At 38.2% G+C, this 13,651-nt stretch overlaps 2 protein-coding genes across 6 annotated transcripts in view; one reads left to right on the top strand and one right to left on the bottom strand.

The window, feature by feature from the left end:
* JAK1 (Janus kinase 1) overlaps positions 1-3,505 on the top strand; it is a 138,569-nt gene extending 135,064 nt beyond the window's left edge. For all 4 annotated transcript variants that reach the window (XM_060089909.1, XM_060089907.1, XM_060089908.1 and 1 more), the window contains 3 exons: positions 602-719; positions 973-1,083; positions 2,068-3,505. In XM_060089909.1, coding sequence (XP_059945892.1) covers positions 602-719; positions 973-1,083; positions 2,068-2,163 — 325 coding nt within the window. In that variant the 3' untranslated portion in view covers positions 2,164-3,505. The remainder of the gene's footprint in view (positions 1-601; positions 720-972; positions 1,084-2,067) is intronic.
* Positions 3,506-3,508: 3 nt separating this feature from the next.
* RAVER2 (ribonucleoprotein, PTB binding 2) overlaps positions 3,509-13,651 on the bottom strand; it is a 113,381-nt gene continuing 103,238 nt past the window's right edge. For both annotated transcript variants that reach the window (XM_060089911.1, XM_060089913.1), the window contains exon 12: positions 3,509-5,803. In XM_060089911.1, the coding sequence (XP_059945894.1) occupies positions 5,657-5,803 (147 nt within the window). In that variant the 3' untranslated portion in view covers positions 3,509-5,656. The remainder of the gene's footprint in view (positions 5,804-13,651) is intronic.

Genomic DNA, 13,651 nt, shown 5'->3' with positions numbered 1-13,651 from the left:
GGGACTTCTGTTTAAAAAGATCACTGTGGGAAGGAGAGGAGCAAGACTGGAGCCAGGGCGTCTAATTTGGCCAGAGCCAGTGATGCTGTGAACTAGGACAGTGATTTGGACAACGATGATGGGGTTTAGGAGAAGTGAGTAGGTTTGAGAAGTATTTCTGAGACTGGATATGGGGATGCCTCAGTTTCTGGCTCAGGCAATTGGGTATCATTCACCAAAACAGCTGACACTGGAAGAGGACTGGGCAGTAATTCACTGCTGACTCAATCTGAGCTTGCAGGCAAATGAAGCCCGTGCTTGTCGTCATCACCTCCTCCCCCCATCCCCTCCCCATGGAGAGCCTATGCTCTGTGAAATGATAGCACAGTCTTGTCTGACTGATGTTTGGGAGCAGATGTGTAATGAGAGCCCATAGGGGTGTTGTCCACATATCAGGTGTGCACCACAGCAGCATATGTGTGACTGATGCATAATACACACTTAAATGTCTTAGAATATTAAATTCTAAGAAAAACCAGAGCACTGATTTTTCTGAGTTACTCTAGTGCTTTTTGGAATATCCTTTCCAGGAAATGAAGTTTCAAGTTCTGCTTTCTTTCAGGTATGCTCCAGAATGTTTAATTCAGTGTAAGTTTTATATCGCCTCTGATGTCTGGTCTTTTGGAGTAACTCTGCATGAGCTGCTTACTTACTGTGATTCAGATTCCAGTCCCATGGCGGTAAGTCTTACTTGTCCTTCGTTTGAATCTAGCACCCACTTAAAATATGTCCATCCTTCTGCTTTGTAAGTTTCATTCTTAAATGGAATCCAATCAGTGTGTTATAATGGAAAGGAAAATTGTCTTGGACTTTCATTTTTAAAGCCTTTTTTATTGTTTTAATTTCCAATTCTAGAAATTTTACCGTAATCTATCTGGTGTTTATATAAATATGTACAAAGTAAAATATTTTGTTTGGTTTTATTTTACATAGTTGTTCCTGAAAATGATAGGCCCAACTCATGGCCAGATGACAGTAACAAGACTTGTGAATACCTTAAAAGAAGGAAAACGTTTGCCTTGTCCACCTAACTGTCCAGAAGAGGTATTTATGCGCCATTTCGAAGTAATAAAACTCAGTTTTTACTGTTTTCACTGCTTGAATTATCCAGCATTGGATTGGAGTTGGGGGAACAGGAATGAGTAGAAAACTCTTTTAAAATAGTTTTCTGGGGCTTCCCTGGTGGCGCAGTGGTTGAGAGTCCGCCTGCCGATGCAGGGGACACGGGTTGGTGCCTCGGTCCGGGAAGATCCCACATGCCGCGGAGCGGCTGGGCCCGTGAGCCATGGCCGCTGAGCCTGCATGTCCGGAGCCTGTGCTCCACAGCGGGAGAGGCCACAGCAGTGAGAGGCCCGCGTACAGCAAAAATAATAATAATAATAAATAAATAAAAATAAAATAGTTTTCTGAAGCTGAATTTCAGATAAGATATCTGAGAAAATCATCTTTGGGGCAGATGACAGCCACAAGTTTTGTTCAAAGCAAGGGATTCCCTGCAGAAGTAGGCTCACCTCAGTGAGCACCCTAAAGGAGCATATGTTGGCGTAGCCTTCCTGTGACAAATACATATAATTGCATTTTTGTGTGTAAGTTTATTTATCCCACTTATCAACAGCATTGTGACATTCAGTTTTCTGTATTTCTAACTGAACTGAGCCTTTAAGACTAACTCTGTAGACTAAGATGTACTGAATAGTATGTTTAAGCCAAAGAATGAAGCAGCCAGTAAGGAAATTTGGAGTCTAAACTGAGGTATAACTTCACCCTTAAACTGGTTTATAGTAATTAATGACCTGGATTTTTTTGCAAGGTCAGTTAAGTCATGAGCTTCTCAAATGTTAAAATGTTTTTTATGAACTATAGATGTGTCACATTTTCTGTATTTTAAGTTATTCAAATATTCTTGTTTTCTAGTATTACTTATTAAGGGAAGTCATACACATTTTCAAATTTATGTTCTTCTTGGTGTTTCTATAATTTTTTAAAAAAGCTCCTAAACATTTTTCTGTTGTTTTTTTCTTTTTACAGGTTTATCAACTTATGAGAAAATGCTGGGAATTCCAACCATCCATTCGGACAACCTTTCAGAACCTTATTGAGGGATTTGAAGCGCTTCTAAAATAAGAAGCATGAATAACATTTAAATTCTACTGTGTATCAAGTCCTCCTACCCCCAACCAATACCCAAGCCATTTAAAAAAAAAATGTGTTCTAACTGGAAAAAGTTTGTATTCTGTCTAAAAAGATACTGGGGTACGTATCCACGTATAAAGCACACTGTGGGGTGCTTAATATGTGTAAGTACTTCCTCTTTAAATTTAGCACCAATAACATAGTGACAAATAATGACAACCAAAATATTAGAAAGCACTTAAGCACTCCTCCTTTTGGAAAGAATATACCACTGTTTCGTCTGGTTAGTTTACTATCACAATTGAGTACCAGAATGGGATTTTTCAAAACAAGAGGAGCTGACCAAAGTGAAGTCTCAAGATGATTGCTTTTGCTTTTTCTTAGCTGCCAGTTGATGTGAAATGTTTTTCTGGCACATAAATCAAAGATAAAGATGGATGGACTTGGCCGATACTCTAGTATGCCCTCAAATTTCAATATCTAAATGATAGATGAAACATTCTTGAAATATTAGATACCAGTTAGTATACTGTTGTTGCTGTACAAAAAGATGAGTGTATCCCTGTCGACAGTAGGACATAAACTTTGAGTTGTTTCTGCAGTGGCTTAGCTCCTGTCCCCTTGGGTGACCAGCGGTACCCATTTTTGAGAAAACTGGTCATACCCAGGGGGGCAGCTGTGGAATAGATACTTTGCTGCATGATGTTGATTCTTGAGAACTAAACCTGTGCCAGTGCTTCCCTAAACAGTACACCTTAAATCAGAATTGATGCCAAGAACGTGGATGCTGTTATACCTGCTTTTCAGAAATGTCAACGTGTATCCTTTTATAACTCGACCACTTGGGGGCAAGCTCTGCCAGCATTGGTTTTGAATGCTGAATGCATATATACCATGTACATTGCACTGTTCTTAGTGTTTTCAGTACTTACCATCCATCTACAAGAGTCGATCACTATTTTGACCATCACCCTATGGCGCAAAACTTGAAAGACCTAGCTAGCAGCACCATGGAGTTCAGGATCCACTAGGCAGTTTTCAGTTTGCTTGGAGGTAGCTGGGTAATCAAAAATGTCAAATCTCTGATTCAATGTGAACCATAAGATCTTTTTGACCAGGAGTCTGAAAAACTTTTTGTTGATGCTGTCTAGCATTTGTTTGATACCCTCACTTTTCACCTTTGAGCCTGAAAATGAGCTGTGTATTGATTCAGTGGCAACAGCCATTCAAATTTATCCAGGAACCCTACATCACCAAGGTCTGCGTCAAACCTGTGGCCACCCTACATGCACTTTGTTTACTCTTTATACAAATAAATATACTAGAGACTTCACATGCATGTGCCTTTTAATATTAAGAGTTCATTTTCAAAGCATTTCAAACAATTTGTTTACATAGAAAAATAACAGTATAGGCTTGGGGTGGGGAGAGCATTGGTAATGGTCCTTATTACTAACACCACTTGATTTGTACTTACTTATCTGTTGTGTCCCAACAATAATGGGGCACAGGCCAGTACGGATGGCAGACCCACACTTGCTAACCCAAAATTCCTTTTAGTTCTTTCAACCTCTTCCTGCTTACATTTTAAAAATTCACCATCTTCCCTTTCTTCTATTTGTACTGTCATAGAGGTGTGACAAAGCACTGAAGAAGCTCAATGCAACAGGAAAATGGGAAGAAGTGCAGAGCATGGAGAACCCATTATTCATCTGCTGAGTCACAATTGAGTGATGCCTATCCTGATCAGTTATTTATAGGTAGTATACTTTTAATTAGAAATTATCTAATAATTTAACTTTCTAGCTGTCATTTGCCAACAGGAGTTAACAAAGGCAATACATTAGATCAAGTAAAATTCTTTACAAATCATACAACATGTGTACCAATTCTAAACTTCATAATTAAAACAGGAGAGATACCTTCTATCATAGTCAATAAGTCCCTTGAATATAAGATATTTAATGATCTTATTTCAAAATGACTAGGATCACTGAGACCCCTAAACTCCACATCATCAATTAATGTCTCATAACAAAGAACAAACTTAGAAATTTCTAGATAGCAAAAGGGTTTCTCATGCATTTAATACCAAGGTCTTCAGGAAATGGTGATTCAAAAGTTATATGCAATAAACACAATTCTTTCAAAAGTAAATTGGGTTAAATAGCTGATAATTTTTCAGCCTAACACACTGCAAAAGAATAATAGACAAAGCAGAGAGTGAGGTATAGCTTATTATCTCAAAATGGTTATAAATACTGTTACTCCATAACACTCCTTCAGAAAGGGCAGAATTGACTGCTTTACTATATTGTGGAAATAGGGCATCTGATGACCAAAATGTGCCCTGTTCTAGTAAATGAATCATCACTATGATATGAAATGAAGACACAGAAACCTATTGTTCCTTGCCACTTACAAATCTGTTGTAAAAGTTAAAGGTCTTTTTGTAGGTGTGAAGTAAAAGGATTAGGGAATTACTGGTATTTATTAGATCAGGAGTCTGTGAACTTTATAAAGGGCCAGATAGTAAATATTTTAGGCTTTGCAGCCACTCAGCTCTGCCATTGTAGCACAGAAGTTAGCCATACATGATATGTAAGTGAATGAGCATGGTTGTGTTCTGATAAAATTTTATGTATGGACACTGGAATTTGAATTTCAAGTCATACATTTTTTTCCTCCAAACATTTAAAAATGTAAACATCATTCTTAGCTTGCAGGCAGTACAAAAAGAGCTGGAGGACTGTTTTTTGACTGCAGGGAGTAGTTTGCCAGTCCCTGAAATTAGATCAGCAAAGCTACTTCAAAAAAGAAAAAACCTCGTGTTTTTCACAAGAGGTATAAATGGTAAATAACATATTAAGAGTAAAGCATCTGTAGTAGTGTATACCTTGGAAGTCACTGTCACTGTGTTTGAGTTTTATACTGTATGACTGGTGTGGGGGTAATAATTAAGTTTGTATGTAGAGCATCTTTATAACATTACCAATCACTGCATTGTGTACTTGCATTCTTGTAATTCTAGGAAAAATTCTAAAAATCTGAAATGAGATTACCTTCTAGGGAAAGTATCGATAAACTGGAATGCACACTGGCTTATAAGAAATTTATTCTAAGGCCCAGGAAACAAGAATGTTTCCCATTTATTGCTTCAAACTTTTATATGTGGTGTCAAAATTATTCCCAGTCCTAAACAAGGAATATTGGAACATATGTTAATTTCTCCAATGGACTGTAAGTTAATATCACATTGATTAAGATGCATCTAATTCTAGCGGAATATGTCCTCAATTGATGTCTCTTCTTATTGCTACTTACTTTTTTAATTTGGCAATTCTGCCTGCTGCACACACAGTTCCTTCTGGGAAATTATAAACCCGTATTTAAAGGATATGGCTAGTTTGAATGTAGTTAAGGCAGCGATGAACAGCAGAGATACTGCAAAGAACCTTATGAGTTTATAAGGAGAGAACTTAACTCAGTACACTCGCTTCTTTTTTAAGTAGGTTTCCATGTAATATGCTCCTGTGCCCTGAGAATGCTGGTCAACAAATTCCACTGAACCACCTTCTGGGGCAGAGACGAGATATGATGAGCCTCGCTTTTCATTTCTTAAAGATGATACCTATTAGAAAAAGAAACCATAACTAATGCTAAAATCTAAATTAAAATTGGTTTGTTAAAGATATTTATAAGAAAAGCAATTCTACTGTGGTTTGGTGTAAAAACAGAATAGCAGGATAAATAACAAAGTTGTTATCAAAAAATCTGCACAAAAAATTTCTATATCAAAATCACTTGTGGAACTTTTGAAAAACACAAACCAGCTTCTAAATGCCCTCTCTCCCCTACTCCCCACATTTTCAGGAAAGAAAAAGTGACACTATAGTTGCTTCTGCTGTTTGTACATAGTTAAACCCCAGTGAATCAGAATACCAGTACTGGATACCAGTATTCCTCTGAGGAAGGAGCATGGCTAAGGAAGTGAACTGCATATCAACTTAGATGTTAAGTTCATCTAGTAATAAAAGATGTGGCAAGAGAATAAACCAGTAGGTATGAAACCTAGCAAATGATGTCAACAAAATAGCTAGTGAAACCTTCTAGAGAGCAATATGAACTCAAACTTTAGTCCACAGAATAATCACCTGGAAAACTTGTTAAAATGCAGATTTCCGGGTTCCATCTCAGATATTCTAATCCAGAAGTGTTCATGATAAGAAGGGCCAAAATGTTCCTCACAAGTAGTCACAGTGATCAATGCATTAAATCAGATTATGTAGCACACCCTATGACCACCTAATTCCTCTCAGTTTTAGCTTTTATAAATACTGTGTGTGACAAACTTACTTACTGAAGAATTATATAACTAACTTACTATACACGAGTGTAGAAATGACTCATAAGGAAAGCTAGCAATGCAGAAGAGCCTTCTCACATTACAATTAAAATTACAATAGTATTTGAACCAACAATGGCCACAATTTTTAAAACCGGCTTCAGCTTCAGAGGGGACAGATAAAGCAGTTCTCAGTCATCTGTGTTAAGAAGAGGGATAAGGTAGAGATGACCAAGAAGGCTCCAGAGCTCCCCTCCTTCCATGGATGTGCCATATGTACAGCTACACATGGAACAGTTCCCTCTAAAAGAGATCCAGAAGCTAGCTGGGCAGCTCCTACATACTAAACAAATGAGAAAATAAATACCCACACCAAAATGGGTAGGAAAGGCCAATATACAGCCTCGCCATACACCCCGACCCTGGCACAGCACTGTGCATCAGGAGAGAATTCCCAATTCTTAGCTTCTCCCTGAGGAGTGAAGGGTTTGGATTCCACATCTAGTGCTCCAACTTTTAAGACTCCCACTGGAGGTATGGGTTCCCAAAATACCTAGCTCTGAAAGCCAGCACGGCTTGTGTTCATGAGATCCACAAGGCTACAGATGAGAAAGCATTCTTAATGGGCACACAGCACGCACTGTGACTGTCCCCTCAGGGCCAGGTGCAGAGGGAGCAGGCAGAATTGCCCATTGCTCAGTTCTCCCCTGAAAGAAGTTCATCTGCACATTTTAAAAGCTGCTGCCTAAGGCCAGGCTCCTAATCTAGCAGGTGCTAGGAGCAGCAGCAATCTACCCCAGAGACTGGGGAAGCTGAAGGACACCTCTCCCACCTTCTCCTTCTAGCTCACTCCAGTCACTAGTGTCTCCCTGCAAGGAACTTGTACACGTCTGTACCCTGGCTTTTATGTCTGACACCCAAGAATAGTCCCTGGGTCATCTGGCTCTGATAGCCAGTGGGGCTTGCATTCATGAATTCCACTGGACTGTAGCAAACAAAAATACAATTCTTAATGGGTGCAGGAGCTCCCTTCCCACCATGCCCTGGTGATTGTACACCTGTGCTCAGCACAAAGGGAACAGGGGGGAAAAAATGCCCATTTTCTTTTCTCCCTGGACAGGGCTTAACTATCAATACATACTTTCTCAGCTGCAGCCTCAGGGTTCAGGTTCTAATCCGTCTTTGTCTAGGTGTTAACTGCAGGCCCTGCCTTTGGATACACAGGTCTTAGCATACCCTCTAAAAAAGCCACTAAAAGCAAAGAAGGAGGCTCAGACAGTCACAAAAGGTTGAGAGACAACTAAGAGCTCAGGCTGGGCTGAACAACCATCTCCTACAAAAGACCGTTCAAGACTGGAAGAGGTGGCTGTTTTATATAATGCATAGACACCAATAAAGGAAGAAATGAAGATATAATGTTCCAAACAAAAGGCCATGATAAATATCCAAAGCAGATCTTGATAAAACAAAGTGACTTACCTGAGAGAGTTCAAAATAATGGTGGTAAAGATGCTCACCTAGGTCGAGAGCAATGAATGAACAAAGAATTTGAATAAAGATAGAAAATACTTAAAACTACCAAATAGAAATCACAGAATTGTTGAATGTAACTGAACTGAAAAGTTCAATAGAGGGATTCAACATCAGACTAGATCAATCACGGGAAAGGATCAGCAAACTTTAAGACAGGTTAGTGGAATTCATCCCATCTGAGTTGCAAAAAGGAAAAATAATTATAAAAGTTAAGATAGCTTAAGGGACTTATGGGACACCATCAAATGCACCAATATATGCATTACAGAGGTCCCAGAAGGAAAAGATAAAGGGGCAGAAAACTTTCAAAAAATTAATGGCTGAAAAACTTCCCTAATCTGGGGAAACACACATCCAGATCCAGAAAGCCTAGAGAGTAACAAACAAGGTGGCTCCAAAGAGACCCACAATGAGACAAATAAGTTATATTCAAAGTGCTAAAAGAAAAAAACTGCCAACCAAGAGTACCTGGCTAAGTTGTCCTTCAGAATTGAAAACAAGAGTTTTCCAGACAAAAGCTGAAGGAATTCATCACCATTAGACCAGCCTTACATGAAATGTTAAAGGGAGTTCTTCATACTGACATGGAAGGAGGCTTAGTTTTCTTTAGTAACAGGAAAACATATGAAAGTATAAAACCACTGGTAAAGATAAATATATACTTAAATTAAAAAAACTCTGACAGGGCCTCCCTGGTGGCGCAGTGGTTGGGAGTCCGCCTGCCGATGCAGGGGATACGGGTTCGTGCCCCGGTCTGGGAGTATCCCATATGCCGCGGAGTGGCTGGGCCCGTGAGCCATGGCCGCTGGGCCTGCGCGTCCGGAGCCTGTGCTCCGCAACGGGAGAGGCCACAGCAGTGAGAGGCCCGCATACCGCAAAAAGAAAAAAAAAAAAAAACTCTGACAAAACTATACAAACATTTGTCAATGGATACACAATGTAAAAAGGTACAAAGTGTGCCATCAAATGTGGGGGTGGCAGAGCTGTATTCATTTGAAGTTACCAACTTAAAATAGACTATTTTATATATATATATATATATATATATATATGTATATATATATATATATATATATATATATATATATATATATATAAAAGACATTTTATGTAAGCCTCATGGTAATCACAAAACAAAAGCCTATAGTAGGGATGTAAAAGAGAAAAGAATCAAAGCCTACAATTATAGAGAATTAGCAAATCACAGAGACAGCAAGGGAGGAAGAAAGGAACAGAGGAATCACAAAACAACCAGAAAACAATTAACAAAATGGCAATAGTAAATCCACAACTACATTACTTTAACCCCCACACACCTATAGTCAACTAATCTACAACAAAGGAGGCAGGAATCTACAATGGAGAAAAGACAGTCTGTTCAACAAGTGTTGCTGGGAAAACTGGACAGCCACGTGTAAACCAATGAGATTAGAACATTTTTTCATACCATATACAAAAATAAACTCAAAAATGGATTAAAGACCTAAACATAAGAATGGAAATCATAAAATTCCTAAAACAGAACATACAAAGAACACTGACATAAATCATAGCAGTATTTTCTTGAATCAGTCTCCTAAGGCCAAAAAACAAAACTAAACAATAAATAAATAAATAAATAAATGGGACCTAATTAAACTTAAAAGCTTTTGCACAGCAAAAGAAACCATTAAAATGAAAAGACAACCTACAGAATGGGAGGGAAAATTTGTGAATGATGTGACCGACAGGGGGTTAATATCCAAAATACACAAACAGCTCATACAACTCAATAGCAAAAAAACAACCCAATCAAAAAACTAGGCAGAAGACCTGAAAAAACATTTTTCTGAAGAAGACATACAGATGGCTAACAGGCACATGAAAAGGTACTCAGCATTGCTAATTATTAGAGAAATGCAACATCAAAACAGTAAGATAGGACTTCCCTGGTGGCGCAGTGGTTAAGAATCTGCCTGCCAGTGTAGGGGACACAGGTTCGATCCCTGGCTCGGGAAGATCCCACATGCCACGGAGCAACTAAGTCCATGCACCACAACTACTGAGCCTGTGCTCTAGAGCCCACAAGCCACAACTACTGAGCCCGCGTACCTAGAGCCTGTGCTCTGTAACAAGAAAAGCCACAACAATGAGAAGCCTGCACACCACAACGAAGAGTAGCCCCCACTCGCTGCAACTAGAGAAAGCCTGCACACAGCAACGAAAACCCAACACAGCCAAAGAAAAAAACGAGATACCATCTCACACTTGTCAGAATGGTTACCATCAAAAAGTCTACAAATAACATGTCAGAGAGGATGTAGAAAAAAGGGAACCCTTGTACACTGTTGGTGAGAATGTAAGTTGGTGCAGCCACCATGGAAAACAGTATGGAGGTTCCTCAAAAAACTAAAAAAGAACTACCATATGATCCAGCAATTCTACTCCCTGGGTATATATTGGAGAAAAATGAAAATGCCTATTCAAGAAGTTACATACAACCCAATGTTAATAGCAACAATGAATCATTTGGCCAGAAAAATCAAAAGAGCCAAGACATGGGAGCAACTCAAGTGCCCATCAACAGATGATTAGATTAAAAAGATGTGATTTTATATATATATATATATATATGTATGTATGTATGTATGTATGTACATACAGTGGAATATTACTCAGCCATAAAAAAGAATAAAATACTGCCATTTGCAGCAATGTGGATGGTCCTAGGGAATATTATGGTTAGTGAAATAAGAAAGACAAATACTACCAATATATAATATAAATGGAATCTAAAAAATAATACAGATCAATGTATATGCAAAACAGAAACAGACTAACATACAGAAAAACTCTGGTTACCAAAGGAGAGAGGGAAGGGAGGAGGGATAAGTTAGGGGTATGGGATTAACAGATACAAACTACTAGGTATAAAATAGATAAGCTGGGCTTCCCTGGTGGCGCAGTGGTTAAGAATCCTCCTGCCAATGCAGGGGACACGGGTTCGAGCCCTGGTCTGGGAAGATCCCACATGACGCGGAGCAACTAAGCCTGTGTGCCGCAACTACTGAGCCTGTGCTCCAGAGCCCGCAAGCTACAACACCTGAAGCCCAGTGCCTAGAGCCCATGCTCCATAACGAGAAGCCACCATAATGAGAAGCCTGTGCACCGCAATGAAAAGTAGCCCCCGCTGACCACAACTAGAAAAAGCCCACGCACAGCAACAATGACCCAACACAGCCAAAAATAAATAAATAAAGTAAATAATAAAATTTAAAAAAAAGATAAGCAACACGGATATACTATAAAGCATAGGGAATTATAACTATTATAATAACCTATAATGGAGTATAATCTGCAAAAATACAATGCTATACACCTGAAACTAACAATATTGTAAATCAACTGCAATAAAAAAATTTTTTTAACGTTAAATGTAAATGGATTAAATTCTCTAATCAAAAGACAGAGTGGCTGAATGGATAAAAATCAAAACCAAACTAAACTTTGACTTAGAGTCTCACCTAGCTTAAAGGACACACACAGACTGAAGGTGAAGGGATGCAAAAAGATATTCTTTGCAAATGAAAACCAAAAGAAAGCAAAGGTAGCTGTACTTATATCAGACAAAATAAACTTCAAAGTTAAAAAATGTGGCAAAAGACAAAGAAGGTCATTATCAAAGATAGGTCAATTCGGTCAGAATGGCCATCATCAAAAAATCTACAAACAATAAATGCTGGAGAGGGTGTGGAGAAAAGGGAAACCTCTTGCATTGTTGGTGGGAATGTAAATTGATACAGCCACTATGGAGAACAATATGGAGGTTCCTTAAAAAACTAAAAATAGAACTACCATATGACCCTGCAGTCCCACTACTGGGCATATACCCTGAGAAAACCATAATTCAAAAAGAGTCATGTACCAAAATGTTCACTGCAGCTCTATTTACAATAGCCAGGACATGGAAGCAACCTAAGTGTCCATCAACAGATGAATGGATAAAGAAGATGTGGTATATATATACAATAGAATATTACTCAGCCATAAAAAGAAATGGAGTTATTTGTAGTGAAGTGGATGGACGTAGAGTCTGTCATACAGAGTGAAGTAAGTCAGAAAGAGGGAAAACAAATACCATATGCCAACACATATATATAGAATCTAAAAAAAAAAAAAGTCATAACCTAGGGGCACGACGGGAATAAAGACACAGACCTACTAGAGAATGGACTTGAGGATATGGGGAGGGGGAAGGGTAAGCTGGGACAAAGAGAGAGTGGCATGGACATACATACACTACCAAACGTATAAAATAGATAGCTAGTGGGAAGCAGCCACACAGCACAGGGAGATCAGCTTGGTGCTTTGTGACCACCTAGAGGGGTGGGATAGGGAGGGTGGGAGGGAGGGAGACGCAAGAGGGAAGAGATATGGGGACATATATATATATGTATAACTGATTCACTTTGTTATAAAGCAGAAACTAACACATCATTGTAAAGCAATTATACTCCAATAAAGATGTTAAAAAAAAAGGTCAATTAATCAAAAGGATGTAACAATTGTAAATATAAGCCCAAAACAGGAGCACGTAAATATATATAAAGCAAATATTGTGAAGGGAGAAAAAGATAGCAATACAATATCAGGGGACTTGAATACTCCACTTTCAACAATGAATCATTTGGCCAGAAAAATCAGCAAGGAAACATTGGACTTAAACTACATGTTAGACACGATGAACCTAAAGGACATAACACAACATTCCATCCAACAGCAACTGAATACACATTCTTCTCAGATGCACATGGAATTTTCTTTAGGATAGATCACATGTTAGACTACAAGTCTTAATAAATTAAAAAAAATTGAAACCCTATCTAGCATCTTTTCCAACCATGATTGTATCAAAGTAGAAATCAAATGCAAGACAAAAACTGGGAAGTTCACAAATATGTAGAGATTAAACATGTTCCTAAATAACCAATGGATCAAAGAAGAAATCAAAAAAATACTTTGAGATGAAAGAAAATGGAAAAACAAAACATAGCAAAACTTATGAAATGCAGCAAAAGCAGTTCTAAAAGGGAAGTTTATAGTGATAAACAACTACATGAAGAAAAAAAAATCTTGAACAGCTATCTTTATACCTGGAAGAATTAGAAAGAGAGCAACAAACTAAGCTCAAAGCTAGCAAAAGGAAGGAAGTAACAAAGATAAGAGTGGAAATAAATGAAATAGAGACTAAAAAGACAACAGAAAAGATTAATGAAACTAAGAGCTGGTTTTTTAAAAAGATAAACTAGACAAACTTTTAACTAGATTTACCAAGAAAAAAAGAGAACTGACATAAAGGTATAAATGAAAAAGGAGATATTACAACTGATACCACAGAAATACGAATAACCATAAAGACCACTATGAATACTTATATGCCAACAAGTTGGGTAACTTAGAAGAAATGGACTAATTCCTAGAAACAACCTACCAAGACTGAATCATGAGGAAACAGAAAATTTGAATAAATTACTAGTAAGGACATTGAACCAGTAATCAAAAACCTCCCAACAAAAAAAAGTTCAGAGACAGATGCCTTCACTGGTGAATTCCACAAAACAT

This window comes from Mesoplodon densirostris, chromosome 2 (genome assembly GCF_025265405.1).
Source record: "Mesoplodon densirostris isolate mMesDen1 chromosome 2, mMesDen1 primary haplotype, whole genome shotgun sequence".
NCBI lineage: Eukaryota > Metazoa > Chordata > Mammalia > Artiodactyla > Ziphiidae > Mesoplodon > Mesoplodon densirostris.
Note: the sequence above shows the minus strand (reverse complement) of the source record. Positions and strands in the feature narration are given on the sequence as shown.